The sequence below is a fragment of the Bactrocera tryoni genome, chromosome 5, assembly GCF_016617805.1.
Source record: "Bactrocera tryoni isolate S06 chromosome 5, CSIRO_BtryS06_freeze2, whole genome shotgun sequence".
Taxonomy (NCBI): Eukaryota; Metazoa; Arthropoda; class Insecta; order Diptera; family Tephritidae; genus Bactrocera; species Bactrocera tryoni.
In genome coordinates this window covers 23525629-23546748 of record NC_052503.1, presented here as the reverse complement: position 1 = coordinate 23546748, position 21120 = coordinate 23525629, and the positions used below count along the sequence as shown (strand labels likewise).

At 32.3% G+C, this 21120-nt stretch overlaps 1 protein-coding gene across 3 annotated transcripts in view; it reads right to left on the bottom strand.

Moving 5' to 3' along the window:
- Nucleotides 1-9766: 9766 nt before the first annotated feature.
- The window catches only part of LOC120777954 (capon-like protein), a 319841-nt gene continuing 308487 nt past the window's right edge, over nt 9767-21120 (bottom strand). For 2 of the 3 annotated variants that reach the window (XM_040109569.1, XM_040109568.1), the window contains one exon: nt 18288-19795. In XM_040109569.1, coding sequence (XP_039965503.1) covers nt 18602-19795 — 1194 coding nt within the window. In that variant the 3' untranslated portion in view covers nt 18288-18601. Of the gene's footprint in view, nt 10607-18287; nt 19796-21120 lie in introns of those variants that run through there. The other variant, XM_040109570.1, reaches the window with a different exon arrangement.

Here is a 21120-nt window from a genome sequence, read left to right as displayed (position 1 = left end):
GAGGTTTTATAGATCTCCTGACAGCTTCTACAATAATCCAGCGTTTCTAGCCTGGGGCAGATACAAAACTCATGATAGCAAAGTATGAAAGTATAAACACTACTTTGATATACTTCTGATAATGATAATTATTGCTTCATTTTATTATCTGTGAATTTCAGCAAATCTAGTATCTGCTTTACTAATTACTGAGGTACTAAGAGGTTTTAAAAATACTTGAACTTAAAATTTTTCCAACTGAAAAAAGGTCTGTCTTAAATATGAGATAAAGATGGCCCGTATTTGCCTTAGAACTCCTAGCGAAAGGATTTCTGGTGTGTATTTGAGGTTGAAAAAAGTAACTTTTAAGGACAAGAAATAATTATAATTTTTCTTAATTAACTAAATGGCGACCTCAGAAAAATTTTGTCCGCATTTTTGGGAAAAAATCAAAAATTAATTGTTAAAAAAAATTGAAATTAAAAAAAAAAAAAAAAAATTTAAATTACGGCAGAGAATGAGAATTCCATTACTTTAGTTTTTCCACCTAAAGGCTTCAGTGTGGAGTTCTCAAACTACTGTATTTACTACAAAACGTCTCAAAAACATCATAAAACTATAAATTTGAATTCTTCAGTCAACACCAATTTGATCCTTATGAGTTCTTCTAGTAATTGTTCTTGTTGTAGTGTCAGAATTCTGCCGAATTGACAGCCCTTGGCCGGATAAAAAATAAGGGTCCGTTTCGGACTGTCGTCGGAAGAGGTGATTCAAGTAGTGAATCTAATCGTCAAGGAGTACGTAGTGAGATGACTCTATTGCTCCATATTCCCGTCACCTTTTATACTCATCGTCATGTCGAACTTTAAGCCTTACGTGAGTGTGATCCGGCTGTTTAATAGCAAATAGCTCAACTGAACGCTCTCCAGCGTCTTCGCATGCCTTAATAATTTGCCTGAAATCAAAACCTCACAAACAATTAATCAGCTAGCAAGTACCGCAGCGTCGAAAATCAATTGCTCATTGGTTGATTGTTAGTTTTCAATGTTGCTGTTCATGCCTGAAGCTGGCAATCAAGTCATGCCCCAGTGATTAATGTTTGTATATATGCATGTGCTTAAATACTAATGGCTCCAGTAGCTAGCGAGTCGATGTGACGAAGTGACCACCAGTGGACCTTACAAATTACCAACTAATCCCCATCATTTATCTTCAGTACAACTACGTACATAGATACCTACTCACTATACATACATAACTACTTACCATACTTACATATCATTTACTTGAAATTCAGTGGCGAATGTCACGTTGACTTCTCAGGTCATCGCTGTCATGCCTTTTAACCCTCGAAGGCTAAACTCGATTCCGCTTTTTGCCATTTTGTCTTTTGCTTGTTGCAAGCTAAGTGTGTTTGTCACTTTGCTGGCTTTGCCACTCTACATGAATTTGTCATTAAATTAATTGGAACGCTTTAGGTGAACTCAGCAAATGAGTGGCGGATGTCTTACTTAAGCTTTGTTTTGGATACTAAACAAAAGTGAATGATGGTTGTCACACGCTGTTGCAGAGAGCTTTGTGCTAATTATTTGACCTATAAAATATTCAATTACTAGTCATCTACGAAAAGGACGAAACCTGTTATAATTAAAGCGTATTAGGTAGTAGTCGAAAAAGTCTTTTCGTATTTCTAAACCAACTTCAACTTATTTTTTTTTTATATTTATAATGAATTTTAATTAACCAAATATGTACAATTTTGGTCGAACACTTTTTGCCATTTTTCCGCTAGAGACATTATTCCATCAGTGTGAAACTTTTTGGGTTTCTCGGCGAAAAACTGAGACAAGTAATTTTCACAGACCTTTCTTAAAACCAACTTTACTACATTAAGGGAGTTCTGCATTGAACGAAACAAATGGTAGTCCGATGGTGCAAGGTCAGGGCTGTATGTTGGATGCATCAAAACTTCCCCGTCAAGTTCTCTTAGTTTTTGTCGTGTCATCAAAGATGTATGTGGTCCAGCCGGAAGACGAAGCCTTTTCTGTTGATCAGTTTTGGCCGTTTTCTTTCGATTGCGTGTTTCAATCTCATCAGTTGTTGACATTAGAATGTAGAATCAAACGTTCGATCAGGCTGGTGCAGCTCATAGTGGATGATTCCTTTACAATCCAACCAAACACTCAGCATAACCTTTTGTGGCATCAATCCTGGCTTTGCGCCCATTTGTTAAGCTTCACCATGCTTGTACTCGTACCATGATCTTTTTCGCACATTATTGTCGTGTTTGCTTCACTTTTTGTCTCCTCTTACCATGCGCTTCAGAAATGATTCGATTTCATTTCGTTTCTGCAAAGTATCGCAGATGTTAATTCGGTATATTAAATGTCTCACAATCAATTCATGTACTACCCAAACATCGAGCTCTTTTTTGTAGCTAGCCTTTTTAAATAGTTCAAAACCGTTTGATGATGAATGTTAAGTTCCTAGCGATGTCATGGCTGCTCATGTGATGGTCCTGGTCAATCTTTTCCATAATTTCATCGACTTTTTCAGCCAAAGGTCGATCAGAGCGAGGTGCATCTTTCACAACGAAATTTTCCTGAATGAAAGCGAGCGAACCATTGTTGTGCTACACGAACTAATACAGCATCGTCTGCGTAAGCTTCACAAATTTCATTGATGGCTTGCTTGGCTTTCTTCCATTTTTTATACAAAAAATTCTAAATTTTTTTTATTATTTCCACTAATTTTTGAACAGCTGTAAGTTTTTCTCAACTTCCCCAAAACTAATTTTTTTCTGGTTAAATGAAGCTTAAATCTGACCTTTCCAACACTATATAGTATCATACAATGTGATTTATAGCACTGGAGATATATGACTTCAATAATATCTATGGACAAAATACGAAAAGACTCTTTCGGGGTAGTCGAGATTTGATGCCGTTTATTCAAACAATTAGCGCGCAAACTAACACATACTTACCCGGCAACTCATAAGAAACGAAAAGGTTGAATGATCACACGTACACAGTTGCGCTTAAAGAAACTCATATACGTAGAAACTTTAACAGAAATTTTTGTTAGCACTGTTGGATAATTAACCGGTGACTTAACCGGTACGTGGCTAAATTGCCCCCGCATTTCATGATTTTCCACACGTTTTCTTATGGTAAAGCGTTATTTTGAGACTAATAACATTAACACGATTGGATCACATTTTATGAAGCTTTGAAAATATTCGAGTTAAGGTTACATAGTACTTTAACACAAGAATATCCCATAATTTAGTTATATCGTTGATTTTAAGAGCTTGTAACTTTTAAAAAACATAAAATTTGCAAAATCTCATCGGTTCTTTATTTGAAACGTTAGATTGGTTCATGACATTTACTTTTTGAAGATAATTTCATTTAAATGTTGACCGCGGCTGCGTCTTAGGTGGTCCATTCGGAAAGTCCAATTTTGCGCAACTTTTTCGAGCATTTCGGCCGGAATAGCCCGAATTTCTTCGGAAATGTTGTCTTCCAAAGCTGGAATAGTTGCTGGCTTATTTCTGTAGACTTTAGACTTGACGTAGCCCCCATGTATCGCCATCTTGTTGAAACCACATGTCAACCAAGTTCAGTTCTTCCATTTTTGGCAACAAAAAGTTTGTTAGCATCGAACGATAGCGATCGCCATTCACCGTAACGTTGCGTCCAACAGCATCTACTACGACTATTTTTTGTGGGGCTACGTCAAGTCTAAAGTCTACAGAAATAAGCCAGCAACTATTCCAGCTTTGGAAGACAACATTTCCGAAGAAATTCGGGCTATTCCGGCCGAAATGCTCGAAAAAGTTGCCCAAAATTGGACTTTCCGAATGGACCACCTAAGACGCAGCCGCGGTCAACATTTAAATGAAATTATCTTCAAAAAGTAAATGTCATGAACCAATCTAACGTTTTCAAATAAAGAACCATTGAGATTTTACCAATTTTATACGTTTTTGGGACATCAAGCTCTTAAAAATCACCCGATATAAGTATGCCCTTGTTAGTTTATGATAGCATATAACCTGAGTTGAGTTGTTTTTATTACTGAATTTGTATATGTTGAAATTTCTATCTCAAACTCGAAATAAGCTCATAGCTGTTTCAATAAAACAAGGTGGAATAAAATTTTATAAAAACTGTAATTCGTTTCTTCTTAAGATATTACACATAATAAAAATCATAAATCATAAAAAAAAACTATTTATTTTATTGTGATTATATTCTTATAATATTTTCTTATTTTCTTATTTCCTCTAATTTTATAATTTATTATTATAATATTTGGAAATAGTTATAGAAGAGAATTTGAAAAAAATTTTAATTTCAAACTTAAATATTTTTTGAAGTAAAATAATAAATTTATAAAAATTTAGCATCAATTTAATTTCAATAACGCTTTCAGTGAATATGCACCAATAAATATTCATACATGTGTGTGAGTGCTCTTTTAATGCTTGCTTTCTCTTCTTTAGCCAAGCGCATTATTACCAAATCATAAAAAAGAACTTCAGTCTCAACATTTAAATGGCTGCGTTCGTTTCTAAAATCATAATCAGAAGCTTAAATGGAAAATCGAAATTCGTACTCGTAATCGTTCTTATAATATTCTTATTTTTTTTCATGAAGAGTAGTCTCACATACATATTTTTATATTAGGGTGTCCCTTATATCCAAGTTGATTTGGTTTTTGCCTATGTTTCAGTGTCTGACATAAAATTTTTGTATAAAACAATTCGCAGTTAAAGTTTTACATCAAATGCGCTGCGCAGCCATAAAGTACACCATGCCGTATGCGCAACAGAGAGTTTATAAGGCACTTGCATGAATGCTCAGTACATTTGATGGATAACTTTAACTGCGTATAACTATAAAAGAAATGTTTTTATGTAAAATGTTTTTATGAAATGAGCAGAACTTTTTTGTAGAACAGAAAGTTTTTTATTATAATAGACTTTCATCAGAAAATTTGGTTATATTTTTTAAAGCAAAAAGACAAAACTTATGATGTAGGCGGAACATGATATAGGCACGATTTAAATAAAGTTATTAATTACGTTAGATGATTATTTAGACCAAAACCTGAAACTTAAAGCGGCATAGCAAACAAAAAATAAAATAAATTTGGGAAATAACGAAGACCCTAATGTACATGTATGTATATTTCTATATACATACTATGTATGTATGTATGTATGTATTCATATGTATATTTATTTCTAAATAAGTTTACATCATTTATGTTACTAACTTTAGAATGACTTCCGACTTTTTCTATGCTAACAGCTTATCACTGAACGAAATGTCAGATGTGCCTATATGCTAGCGTACAAAAATATAAAAGTCTTAACGTTAAGTATATATTAAATGTTATATTAACTGTAACATTTCAACAGCCACCTAAATTAAAATCTACATTAAAACTGCCATTTTTTCTTTTAGTCTTTTACTTGCTTAAATAAATGTCTGATCCGTTAATCAGTATTTGGCAGTCTCATTTCGATTTCGCACAATTTTCTTCAAAAATGCGAAATAGCAAAAATAAACATTGTCACGCATATGTGTTTGTGTGTGTGAATGCATGCAGATAAGTACACCGAAAGTATATTTTTTCTTGAAAATTCAAAATATCTCATAACTACACATTATTTTCGGCATCAGCACGTACAGCGCCTATAAGTATGCAAAAAAAAAAGCATAGCAGCCAATGTAATACGAAAGATTGAGCATGGGAAAGTGTGAAACTGTGTGTGTGTATAACTAAGTGTGTACATACGTGTGCGTGCGTACAGACATTATTGAAACACATTTGATCTACCACAACAATGTTTATCTAATACGTCTGCCTATGAGTATATGGGAATATAATATGCATATGTGGGTAACTTCAAGCCGTAGACATGAGAAGATTTTTTAGGGTGGTTGAAATTGTATCGGTACTGATTTAAATTTAATAATTAATAATAATTTAATATTTTATCAAAATTTAAAATTTTATCGAAATTTAATATTTTGCCGAAATTTAAAATTTTATTTATCGATGTTTTATATTTTATTAAAACTAAAAATTTTATCGAAAATTATTTTTTCATCGAAATTGAAAATTTTATCAAAATTTAATATTTTATCGAAATTAAATGTCTTTAAAAATTTAATATTTTATCGAAATTTAAAATTTTATTTATCGATGTTTTATATTTAATCAAAAATAAAATTTTTATCGAAAATTAATATTTTATCGAAATTTAATATTTCAGCAAAAATTAAAATTTTATCGAAATTTAATATTTTATCGAAATTGAAAATTTTATCGAAATTTAATATTTCAGCAAAAATTAATATTTTATCGAAACTTAATATTTTATCAAAATTTCATATTTTATCGAAACTTTAATATTTCAGCAAAAAATAAAATTTTATCGAAATTTAATATTTTATAGAAATTAAATGACTTTTAAAAATTTAATATTTTATCGAAATTTAATATTTTTTCAAAATTTGATGTTATTATTAATGGAAATTTTTATTCTTAATGGAAATTTAATAGTTTTTCAAGTTTCAGTGTTTTATTGAAATTTAATATTTTATAGAGAATTAGTATTTAACCAAAATTTAAAATTTTATCGAAATTTAATATTTTATCGAAATTAAATATCTTATCAAAATTTAATATTTTATCGAAATTTAAAATTTGATCGAAATTTAATATTTATCAAAATTTGATTTTAATATCGCAATTTTTATTTTTAATGGAAATTTTATATTTTATCAAGTTTCAGTATTTTATCGAAATTAAATAAAATCAAAATAAAATATTTTGTCGAAATTTAATATTTTATCAAAATTTAACAATTTATCGAAATTTATTGTTTTGTCACAATTTAATATTTCGTTGAAAATTAATATTTCACCAAAACCTAATATTTTATCAAAATTTAATACTTTATCGAAATTAAAACAATTAGTCTACTAGACTCAAATAAGATAAGCTAGAAAATAATTTTAAGAAATGTGCCACCCTAATGTTATATTATTCTTTTACTGACAAACACGCGCGGCAGTCATATGCTCGTTTGTCAGCCATTTCGCATAATTTCTTGTTGGTTTTCATATTAGCATGTGCTTGAGCCTTATTGATAACATGGCTGAAAGATTACATATTGCTTTACCCAGAGAGTAGAAGCTTTTGGAACATAAAATTTTGTATAGGATTTCTTTTTTCATAAAATAAATATATGTACATAGTGGTTAACGGAGGACTTCCAATGAAATTTCCATAGCATACTTTTAGTAGCAAAAAAGAAAAGAAGAGAGAGTAAGGTAGAAGTTAGATTGGTCATGGTATGATATAGCAGTTGCCTAAAAAACTCACAATTTAACTACTAAACACCAAAATTTGTTCACTGGGTATAACATTGTCTAGCTAACTAAAGGCATATGCAATTTGTTTGTTTATTCAATATGAGTTTTTCATCTGCATAAAACATGAAAAACCAAATTGAAGTATATGCTCTCACTCCCTCAAGCGCTTCTGCGCAAGCAAAAAGTAACAAACAAAAAACAAAAACAAAAAAAATAGCTTACACTGTGCCACAGCTGATTGTAGTAGACAAGTAAAAGTTATTTTATCTTTGTTTTTGTTATATATTTGTGTTGTGTTGCGCACTTGTTTGTTTGTCTAGCATAATTTTGCCGAATTTGTTTCAATATGCTTATCATACTTGGAAGCAATCATCAATTCTCACAGTTATGCATATTTTACGTGAGTCAAATAATGGCAGCTGACAACACACACACACACTTATACACTTATACACTTTTACATACTTACACTTTTATATTTGTATGTAGCTATTTATGCTCTTTTACTTGTTCACTCCTTCAACTTTACCGGCATTCTTATAAGTGAGTGCTGTCTGTGCTGGTTTGCCATGACGTATGATTAATATGCGAATTCTATAATTTAATATATGCGCTGATAATGTTTGTTTACTTTTCATGCCTACATAACGGTAATTGATTGCTTGACTGTTTGATATCTTTAAATATATAAACCTAAGCTTTCCATTCTTTTTGTTGTTTTTGCTTTACTTTGTTTGGTGTGCAGTGATTTAGTTAACTAACGTTACTTAATATGTGCTTTAATGCTTAACGGATTACTGCTCACATTATTAGATTACAAACAAATCATATTGTGTGCTATTTCAAGCATATTATTCGCTTGACATGGCAGCTCGCTTGTATAAAGACACATATGTATGTTTATGCTCATACATATGCTTAAACGATTACAATATAAATGCAATTAGTCTGTGCTTTAAGCCGTGAGCCAACATTACACTACACATTACTAGTTCTCAAATAAGTTAAAATTATGATAATCCTTAGTATATATGAGCAACCACAAATTTCATATATTAAATATAAAATCTACGCGAAAGTCAAAAGTTCAATTAAAATCAGATTTTTAAATTAAATATTGAAATATTGAAAATATATATATATATATATATATATATATATATATATATATATATATATTATTTTTTTTTATATATATATATTTTTTTTTTTTTCAGTTGAAGGCCCAAATAGTGTGAAATGAAACATAATCGGTTTTGAAATTGAAATAATAACATTACTGCCAAAATTTTTTCTCTTGTTTTGTATATACTTGTACTTCTTCATCCTATGACCTAACTAACACCTTTTTTATGTAATCAAAATTAGAATTTTCAAAATGTCATTGTGTAATACTACTACTATGAGCAAAAAATAGTAAGACTATCCTCATAATTTTAAAATTCTTAATTTATTCTTCAAAATATATTTGCTTTTTTCAATTTAATGCTCCTTGCCCAGTATACTTGGGCCAACGTTGTTAAAGTAAATTTCCGGAATAGACTTCAATGCGCGTAGCGATTCACGTTTAATGTCTCCAATTGACTCAAAACACGGTCATTTGAGTTTTTTGAATAGCCAGAAGTCACATGGAGCTAAATCAGGCGAATGCGGTGGTTGCGATACGGTGTTCGTTGAAAGCTTGGCTCACGAAGAATCAATGCAGTAAGCGACGGTGCATTATTGTGGTGCACAGACCAAGAGTTTTCGGCCTCTTTTTACGAATAGGTTCGCGCAAACGACGCATAGCACTCAAATAGTATTCTCTGTTGACAGTTTAGCCGGCCGTTAGGAATTTAGAGTGCACCACACCTCTATAATCCAAGAAAGCTGTCAACATTACCTTGATTTTTGACCTGCTTTGTCGTTGGTTCGTCTTCGACTCGCCTGCTCCGGGTATTAAGCATAGATCCAAGACTCATCGCCAGTAGTTATATGTTTTATGACATCCTGGTAGTCGGAAAACAATTCTTCTCAGACGTCAACGCTGATAAGTCTCGTGCTTACACTTTTCTTATTCCCAAATGATATTTCAAAATGGTTTTCACTGATCTTTATAATATTCCAACGATAGCAGTAAGGTCTTTGACTGTCAATCGTTGATTCTCCAGCGTTAAGTCCTTTATTTTATTGACATGTAGAGCATCAATTGATAAGCTCAGTTGATGTAGATGCCCATCCTGGACGTGGTTCATCGTCGATGTGTTCTTGACCCTCTTTGAATAATTTGTACCAATCAAAACCATTTGCTCGCGACGAATAATTATCACCGAAGGCCCTTTCCACCATTCTGAATGTTTCGGCACCAGAAATTTGATTCCGCACACAAAATTTATTTGTTTAATTTCGCTCCTCCCCTTAATCGCCGAATGCATTTGGCACAGATGGAAATAATTGATGTCAAGTATTTTTTTCAAAAATTTCTAATTTTTCGATTTTGAAGTAAACTTCACACGAAGACGGGTGGATTAGCTCATATATACTCCTGTATACTTTTTTCTAACTTAAATTATTCTTTAAATATTAAAGTAATACTCGCCAAATGAGAATGCTCGAAAGTAAAAATTATGTTGTGACATTAATTTCTAAACATGGCGTTAAGGCATGCCATTAAAATGCATGGCACACCGACAAGTAAATTTCGCAAGCGCTAACTTCGTATACTTAAAATTAATTTTTCGTGTAAAAAATTACAAAAATTTATAACGAACTTAAGTAAGCTTGCGCAGCTGCTTAACTGCCGTTATTCTAAATATATTGACTCCATTAGCAGCATGCACGTCAGCGTTGCCAACGCACATTCGTTTCATTTCGTTTTGTTGCTTACAATTTGAGTCTACTTGCTTATAAACTAACTGCCGTTATGCTGCGCCTAATGCCGCGACTTAGCACATTAATTTCTCGTGTAATTTCATCAAATATACTCAAAATGTCGTCACTTTGCCCAGACGCATGCCGAGCAATTTGCGCTGCTTCTTCGCACTCAATTTCGTCCAAATGGTGCTGCTCCCCTCGACCAGCAGAAATTCATCGCATAAATCATCCGGCTCCTTGGTGTAGTGGAAGTCTTCGCAGTGGAATTTCTCCGAACGTGAATCGCCCGAAACGAAGCCGCTTTCGGGACGTGACAGCGAGGCTGTGTGCCAGTTTAGCTGCTGGAACCAGCGTGCCACTTTCGCTGTCGATGAAAGCTATAAATACGGGAGAGGCAGAAAAAGAGAGAGTGTGCGTGAGCGATAGCGAAAAATTAATAAAAAAGATATTAAAATACAACAAAAAATATGATATGAGAAACGTGAGTTGGGTTCCAATAAGATTTTAAGCATATAAAATATAACATATTACAACAACAATAGAGATAAAGTATGCACATATCGATGATTTTAACCCAGCGCTAAGCGCCTACATCAGCCTCACGGCAAAGCGAGCCTGTCATTTATGAAATATTTGCCGAAAATTAGTCGCGGATTTATGGAGTGCGTTCTGCGTCACGCCTACTTAAGCATTGTTGGCTGAAAAACCGTCTTCTCTTTGCTTTTTTTCTTGCGTAATTTTACGCAAGCTTCATAAGCAACTCCGCGCTTTCCTAGCCGTTGCTCTCCTCCTCATTTGCTTGCCGCTCTTTGCTTGCCTGCCTTCTACCGCCACTTGTTACTCCGCCGTTTGGCTTTCCTGGTGTTCATAGCTGCTTCTCAAGACGCCGGCATGCCTTGTGGTTCATAACCGCCGCGTCGGGCACCGGCAGGCAGGCAGGCAAGTGATAAATTGTGCCATTACGGCCTAGAAGCCAAAAAAAGCAAACAGATGCGGTAATTGAATACCGAAACGGCAAACGTGTCTTCCAGCAATGCTCACACACACCAACAAACAAACACACACATATTATTTATATATATACATATGAATACTCAAGCTCATATGGCAGCGCGTGTGTGTGATTTGGTAAGAGATCGTCCTTAATTAAACGAGTTTTATGCGCTTTCATAAAATATTGCGCATCCATACAAGCATAAATATTGCACAATAAAAGAGAGAAAGAGCATTAACGATTAAAATTTCATTTTGGGTTGCCGCCATTAAGCAATTTGTCCCTAATTGTGTGGCAAATTTTAAGAGGCGACGTATACATGTATATGTAAATATGTACATACATTTGTATGTATAAGGATATCTGAAAATTTGTAGGAGATTATGCCTTGTAGCAAGCGATATGATCTACCAAGAATAATGACTTTTCCCTAAGCAATATTTAATTTAGTACGTAGGATGTACCAGTACAAATTTAAAGCCGCAAGCACAGTTCCGGCTTTTTCACCGCCTATCTTTTTATCATCATTTTATTTTTATTACAATATAACTAAATAAAAGCGCAAAAATTGCTTCTAATAAGGCTTGTTTAGAAACTGTATTGTAATCGCACGACTGCAACGAAATTGTGTTACGCAACGAAATTCCGTCACACTCGCAGAATGCAGCGCATTACTAGAATTAAAGCAGTGCCAATTTAAGTTTTCTATTTTTTGGTGTAATAATTTCAAATAGACAGTTACTAGGTTGCCACCTGCTAAAAAGTTTCAATTAAAAACAAAATGTGAAATGGTAAGGAAACAACAAATTCAACATATTCAAAAGAAATGAAATTTAATTTAAGTTTAAAAAATGTGGTTGCCACCTGTTTAACATTTTAATTAAAAAAATTTAATAAAATAACTGAATTATTTTCATATGGTTATTATAAATGTTTAAGGATTCATGTAGTTGAACATATTTTCTGTGGAGTTGCCACCTGTTTACAATTTTAAAGTAAAAACAAAATATGAAATGGTAAGAAAATAAATTTTAAAAATTTTATCTTTTAGAATAAAAATAATAATAAAATAGCTGAATTGGTTATTACAAAGGGTAAATAATATATTTTCTGTGGAGTTGCCACCTGATTAAATTATTATTGAAAAAATAAAATATGAAATGGTAAGAAAATAAATTTAAAAAATTTAAAGTTTAAATATAAGCTCAAAAATGTGGTTGCCACCTGTTTAACATTTTAGTTAAAAAAATATTTATAGAGTAACTGATTTGTTTTCATATGTTTATTACATAGGTTTAATAATATGTACAATTGAATATATGTACATATTAACTGCGGAGTTGCCACCTGACTAAGCGTTTTAAGTAAAAACAAAACCAATAAGGAAAGGTTACAAACTATGAGTATGTACAAAGAAAATAATTTAGAAGCGGTGGCTGCCACCTGTTTATTATTTTAGTTGAAAAAAATATAAAAAGATAATATAATTATTTTAATATGACTATAACATTGCAAAGGTTAAATTTTTCGCACTGTTGCCGATATTTTCAGCGGAAAAAATAGAAGATATTTCCTTACCTACAAGCCAGATATATGTATGTACATATCAAATAAAGCTACTATTTGAAAAGAATTTTGAAGCGGTGGTTGCCACCTGTACAACATTTTTTTCGAAAAAATTTGATACGAATACTGAATTATTTCATATGTTTACCAGGAGTAAGTTAAATAACTTATAAGCTTGAAGATATTTTTTATACTGGTTGCCACCTATTTGAAACAGTAGAAGATTTTTTTCTGGAAGTTACCAACTGATTAAAACACTTTATTGAATGCAATGATAATAGTCTTCAGAGGAGTTGCCACTTGTTTGAAACATTTTAATTAATGCAACGAAAATAAATACTGTTCAATATATTTTTTGAAGGTGTTGCCACTTGTTCCAAACATCTAAAACATCATCAAAGAAGGAAGATATTTTCAGTAGACTAGCCACCTTCTTCAAACAATTTATGTAATGCTAAATATTAAAGTTTCGATTAGACAGGTGCACTGGCGGCCAAGACAAAATATCTCCTATCATTAAGCAACGGATTCGCGACTTGGCTCGCAGGTCCCTGTTGACAGTCATAATTTCAAAGTCGTAAATAATTTCATCTATCGTGAAACCGGCATCAACACCAGCACAGCAGCAATATCAGCCTAGAGATCCAACGCAGAATCACTCTTGCCAACAGGTGCTCCTTTGGACTTAGTAGGCAATTGAAAAGTAAAGTGCTCCTTGAACGAACAAATTTTACAATTCTCTCATCACTCCCGTCCACTGGCCCATTGTGCATTGGCATCCGCGAGTACCGCAGTCGATGGAAGGAATCAGTGAATCAAGAGAGAGCGGATACGCTGGTTAGGTCAAGTTGTCCGGATGCAAGGGATCACTGTAGTTTTGAAGGTTTTCGGTTCAGTTAGGCTGTCAGGATTTTTTTAATATAATATATAAATTATATTCTTCATCCTTGCGCTGAAATAAGTTATTTAGTTTGGGTTAATGTAGATTGTATTTTGTTTTTATATTTGGTTGTGAAAAGTACCTAAAGTTGGCAATATATAATTGCCTAAATATTGTTTTATAGTTTATTAATTAATTAGTTTTTAACCAACACTTAATAATTGGAATCCAATCAATTCGCAGGCTCTTATTACAGAATGACGCTATTCACACTTACTATATGCTATGCTCCATTAGATGATCTTCGTTTAGGAATGGTGTTCGCTGTGTGTGGAATAACCAAATATTGCCTACATTTCGGCGCAACAAAAGCCATACAAGTCATTCTCAAATATTCATTTTTGTGAAAACCTAATACTTTATTATTTCATAAATCACTAGTATATGGTATAATGTGACAACATTGTTTAAACAATTTATTGGCCGTTACAAATCATTAACGCTAATTAAGTGCCGTCGAAACTTCTATGCTTACTCAAGTAAACTACAAGGAATATAACAACTTGCTTAAGCAATTTCCATAGTACCGAAGTACTATTTTACTATTTGTTGATAATTTAAGACTATATTTAGCATTATATGTATTCAATGGACTTTTCTGTTGATGATATGTAATAGCTTAGAAGACCATAAATTCAAGTATTTACCTAAAAGCCTTAAAGTATATAAATAGTTACATATTTAAAGAAATGTATTGAATAGGTTACTAAGTTTGAAATATTATACAAAATTAATTGAGCATTTTTTTTTGTTGAAGTGAGAGTAATTATTGAGTAAAGACATTTTTTAATTTTTTTCAGTTCATTTTCCATTATAAGGTTTCTATATTTATGTACTTTATATATGTGTCTAGGTATTAGAAATTTATGCCTTGTGAATGTAACACGTGCTAACAATTGCAATTACTACAACAATGTGGAGACTTAAACAACTAATGGGGTACTAAAAATTGTACATTGGGGTGTCCGCTATTACCCAAATTGTGTTTTTTTTTTTAGCAGTCGCCAACTCAAGTTTCCGTTTTTGCACTAAAAAACTTATTCACCTTAAACAAGTTTACTTTTCTTATTCCAACCTGAGTAATAGCGCACACCCTAATATACTAACTTATGAAACACTGTTTTCGAGTGCTCTCATAACAAGTGTGGTAGCTCATCACTATCTAAATTTTACTTTGAAATCATCATATTTCTTTGCAGGTATAAAAACAAAAAATAAAAGGGAAAAAGTCTCATTAACTTGCTTGAGCTTGTCTTGTTTTTAAATAGATTTAAGATTTTATAACTTATTGTTAGGTACGCTTAAAAAAATAAAAATATGCAATAAATAAAGAAATATTGAAAAAAAGTTTTAAATAAACTCCTTTCAGAATATTTCTTTTATCAGAGTTATTTCAAAACTTTTGAGCATTTTCTCGTTCATTCTGTGGTTTTTCCTTTACAACTATAGCATTCCAATAGAAGATGTTATAATTTAATACCATGATATGAATTGAAAATAAAAAAAAAAAACAAAAAGTGAGAAAAGTATACAGATTATCTAACATCTTAATTGTGTAAAATTTGAATCAACAGACTAAAATCAACTAATAAATAGATAAAATTATTAAAAAATCTTATTATACTTGAAGAAACCTATTTTTACAGATTTTTCCAAAAGCCACGCATATTCGAAAATGTTATTTAAAAATCATAAGAAATGGCTATAACCGCGTAAACGATGTCTATTCCAATAAACAAGAAGAAGAAACGGACTCAGACCTCGCACTTAAAAAATCTGTAAACTCTTAAAACCCATATAATATAGTCTACAAAATTAGCTGTGAGATTGGCGGCGTTAGGTGAATTTCCCAAGCAACCTTCGGGCATAGCTCGAAAAGCAGATGGTCAGACATAACACATACATTTACGCTTCATATGGGAGCGAGGATTACAAGTAACATTAAAAATTGGCGATTGGCGCAGGAGCTCGTGGTTCACCAGCGGAACTCTCAACAGCTACTAGGACGGATCAAAACTTGCTGTTGGAGTGGAGCCACAAAAGCATTCCGGAAAAAACTTCTACTTCTACTCAACCAGTACAAAAAAAAACGCAGACAGACGAATGCCTTAAGAGGTTACATCTGTTTCCTTGGGTAAAAAACAGGTTTTCTTCAACAATTTTCCATCATATAAAAAATGAGATTTTTTATTATAATTTTTTACCGTTAAAAACATACCTATTAACAAAGAAAATCTGAATTTTTGGAAAAAATATTTTAAATTCTCTCCATTGCAACGCCATTTCCGGTGACCCCTCAGAAAAAAGATACGACTTGTTTTCTATAGGATCATCTAAGGTGAAATAAAACCTTAACTTAGAACACTTGGACAAAACAAAAAAAACTGAAAACTGGAGTTTTGGCAGAGAAATGAAAATGAAACTTTCGCGACAAGTTTTTTTCAAATTGATGTAATCGAAAAAAAAACAATCCTTCGTTTAAATCTTTGTGAATTGTATCCCAAAGACCTGTGTGAAATTTTATGAAGATTTTCGAGAAATCGTGCCAACCGACTTCAAAAACACAGTTTGGAGAAAAACGCTTTTAAAGACGGCGCATTTAGCCTAGCTAGCCTCGGGCTCTCAAGTTCTCAAGACTGTATCTCCGAAACTACTATCGTAGTCGAATCAACTTGAAAGTTTAGGACAATATTCTAGAGATGTTGCAGAATTTAATAATACGATAAATCGATAAAAAATTTACTTTGTTAAACCCGCAAACCCATGTAACCCATTAAAGAAGGAACGCCAAGATCATTTGCAAGGCTACAGAGAGTAAGCATGCATGCTTTTTATACACACGGTTCCGAAAACATTACATACAATGTGTTGGCCTTTTTACAGATGTAATACTTCTTCTGCTGCTGTCCGGCCTTATCTAGAACTCAACTTAGATTTCCAGGATCTTCGCAGTTCAATAGACTAGATGAAATCTCAGGAATAGATATTTATAAATATGATCTTTAAAAACTTTTTAAAACTTTATGGTAAACGAATTTTCAAGTTCTCGAAGCTCTCGAACGAGGAAAACTGAACTGCAGCTTCTAGTTAGAATCCAGCTACCTTTGTATGAGAGTATTTTTCTAAGAAGCTCTTTCAGTACAGTACAGAACAGAGATGTTGTTGTAATAAAATACTAGAGATGGTCACCGGTTTTTTCGAAGAATAATCTATAATCATTCAAAATCCTGAATAATTATAGGCTTCCTTAATAAAAAAAGAAATCATCAAAGCTTGACGGAAAATTATGAAAAAGTGTTTCCTTAATTATAAGTTCAAGTATTGAAAATAAAAAGCAGAATCTGAACAAATCATTTCTAAAGGAAAATATATTCGAAGAAAGAAACTCAACCAAAGATGCAACATAACGACTCGATACTGATTTTTATTATCAAAAATTTATAACAGTTATTCATAGTACTTCTGACAAACCATATTCAAACGGTTTATTTTGATTCAAATACATATTTTAACTGCTCAACAATTAGACTATTTTTACAAGTTCCGTATTAATACTGTAAATTAAAAGCTAAATTACAAAACAAGCAAAAAATTGGATATATGAAGTTATGATATTGTTTAATGAACAATACAATTTTTTATAGTTTTACTTCTTTAATTGAACTAAGGCTAGAAGATATGAAATTTCTTTGCGATGTATCAATTTATCGCTAAATATGTGTGTATATTCTATATATATTATGTTGACTTATAATAATAGAAAATAGTTTTTACAAACTCTAAGCAACTGCTCTTTGCATGTATATATACTATATATGTATGTGTTAGGGTGGTCCTTAAATATGTACATGAAATTTTATATAGAATTTACATTTGTGTTTTCAATACTTTATAACGGATTATATAAAAAGTTTGACGCCGCTCTTATACGGTTAGGTTTAAATAAAATTTATTTTGAGCCGACAAAGAAGAATTCGAGATTTGACACTTTGAAAGGCGCCCAAAATGTTCTTCAAAAACGACCAAAAATTATATGTGATAGTAGTATAGTATAATAGCAAAATTGAAAGAAAAAACTCACATTATTTTTTTTTAGAATGACCCTAATATTTATAGTAAAACAACACTGTATAGAATGGCTGATCCTTCAGTAAATAAAAAAATAAGGGCTTTTATTAATAAACAAGAGGAATATTCCAAAAAATTATTTTTTAGAACCACCCTAATTTGCATACCAAGACCTTATATCAAATATTTGTTGCAAACAAATTACTTTAAGATATTCATTTATAGAAAATAATAAAAATCCCGTAATTTATTTTTAGAACCACCCTAACATTCATTCTAATAATGTATATCAGCCAGTTTTTTTGAAATCAACTCTTTATGCTTTTAAATTTATAAGAAAAAGAGAAAAAATTCCAAAAAAAATATTTTTTTTGAACCACCCTAATGTGTATACTAACGCCTTATATCAAATATTTTTTGCAAATATATAACTCTAAGAGTTTTATTTATAAAAAAGAATAAAAATCCTACATTCTTATTTTTAGGATCACCCTAATATTTATAATAAGTATATCAGCCATTTTTCTAGAAATCAACTATTTGTGCTCTTTAAATTTATAAAATAGTTTTTATATATTTTTGGACCACCCTAATATGTATACTAACGCCTTATTTAAGCCATTTCTTCCATAAATATACAAGGTTTGGAGGTTATTTATAAAAACCTTTATTTACTACTGTTGCAGCACAATCCATAACGCTGTGCTACAGCTAACCCGCCCAACTTATGCTCAACTAGATTTCTATTAAGACGGCATCCATAACACTCTCTTCTCCACCACCATGGCCACCGACGGCCGACTGTTATTTGGTGGTATGACGCGCCCAGGCCGTTCGTTGCACTTGACTCATAATTTGACTGCGATTCGGCACTTTTTCGCTTGTGCTGCGCTGTATGAAGCTCGGTGTGGCCGAGAGCTTGCGCTGATTCGTCACATTACCCGCTTCGTCGGTCACTTTCAGCATGACGGTGTTGAAGCGTGGCTCATTGTTGTTGTTGGCGATGCCGCCGGTACGTATGCGCGGCGATGATGGTGACGCCGAGTCCAGTGTCGACGAGGAGCGACTGGATTCGCGCGTACCCGAGGGACTACCGGCGGCTATATTGCCATTGGAGGACGTCGACATTATCGAACCGCCGAGTGGCTTCATCAACTGTTCATCGATTAGGTTATTCAAGTTCTGATCGATGCTGCTCAGCTGTTGTTGTAATGCATCCACGTCATGTTGTTGCTGCTGCAGCTGTGGGCTGTGCGCATATGAGTTGCGTGCGAGCGTGCTCATGGGCGATGGCGTTAGCTGCCCCGAAAGCGCGCCCGGCGAGCTGAGAAAATTGAAATTACCCGCGTTATTGTTATTGTTCGCTGGACTGACCGACATCGGATTAACGAAGAAGAATGAGTTGCGCGGCGATGGTGTCTGTTGGGCGCTAGCCATGGGCGCGCCGGTGTTGAGCGTCAAGGCGTTCGTATTGCTGGCACCCAAATTCAGCGCCTGCAGCCGATTCAACAGCTCCTGATTGACCTGGAAGAGGTCCTTCGACAACGCGTCTTGCTGCGACTGTGTCGCTTGCGCATTGAGTTGTTGTAGCTGATTGCTTATGCTCTGCAATTGATTCATTGTAGGGAATGGACTGCTGCCGCCGCAGGCGTTATTGTTATTAATGCTATTGTTGTTGGTGTTGTTGCCATTGGTAGCGATATTCAAGTGCAACTGCGACTGCTGCAACGAGGCAGCCGAACAGGGTGGCGTCAGCTGCTGCTGCTGGCTGACGGGTGGCGGTGATGGCTGTTGGTGTTGTTGTTGCTGTTGCGCAGCAGCCGCCGCCGCGGCGTTAATATTCTGGAAGTTTTGTATATTCTGACTTTGCTGATTCAAACCACTCAGCTGATGACTGAGCGATGTCAGCTGTTGGTTGATGGAGCCAAGGCTGTTGATTTGTTGATTGATGGTGGCCAAGTTGTTGTTGTTGCCGGTAGCTTGCAATAACATTTGCAGCTGTGACGCGCGGCGTAATTGGGGGGGGAAGGTGGTGGAAATATTATTTATGAATTATTTCGGTTTTTTCTTCACTTTTAGAAACTTTTTCACAAACACAACAACAATAAAAACACTTAGAAATCAAACGAAAATGGTCGGCAATGCAAAACGAAGCGGCGCAAAAAACGAAGTGGCGAAAACGGGCAAACAAAAAGACGCAGGTGAGTGAAAAAAACGCGAACATGGTTATTTTCAATAAAACAAAAAATATAATAATAACAACAAACACAGCAGCACAGCGTGAAATGTGCAAAACGATTTAAAAAAAATATAAAAAATTATTAAATATTAAAAATTTTTAAGAAATAAAAAAAAAAATCTAATGATATTAAAAAGAAATTAAAAAAAGCAAACAAATTGAAAAGTAAATTAAGAAAAAACATGAAAAAAATAAATAAAAAATTTGGAAAAATTAAACATATGGAAAAACAAACAATTTTAATGTAAGAAATGTTGTTTAAAGTGAAAAAAAATTTTGAAAACATTTCATAAAAAATGTTTAAATATTAAAAAAAATAATAATCAAAATTAGAAACAAAAAATGTAAGAAAAACTGCTTATTAAAAAATAAAAATAAAGTACTGAACATTTTTTTTAATTTAATCAAATTAGATACAAAACAAAATTATTCACAAATATTTAGCAAAATATAAAAAAAAGATAGATATTAAAAAGTAATAATTATAAAAATGTTCACAACAAAATAAAAAACATGTATAAAAAAGTAAAAAAAAAAGTTTTAGAAAAAATTAAAAAAAATTTTAATTCGGAAAAATTTAAAAAAAATTGCAAACATTTTGAGAAAAATATAAAAATATTTGAATATTGAAAAAATAAAAATAAATAGGTACATAAATATACACAATAAAAAAAATTATGATAAAGCAAAAAAAGTTTTAGAAAAAGTTAAATGAGTAAAAAAATTTCATATTTTAGAAAAATTTAAAAAAAAATTTAAAAAAATTATGCAGAAATTTTTAGAAAAATTTAGAAATATTTGAATATTGAAAACATATATATAATAAAATATACGAAATAAAAAAAAATGCATGATAAACTAAAAAAGTTAAAGAAAATTAATATAGTAAAAAATTTAAGAAAAATATGTATATAAAAAAATTAAAACTAAAAATTAAAAAAAAATTAAAATCAAAAATTTTGTCAAAAATAAAAATATGTAGAAAACTTTTCTAAATCATGCTGCATGCAAATACAAAAAATATTAACGTCAGTTGCCAAATGAAAGCGTTAGGGCTTAAACACATGCAGCACTAAGTGTTGCA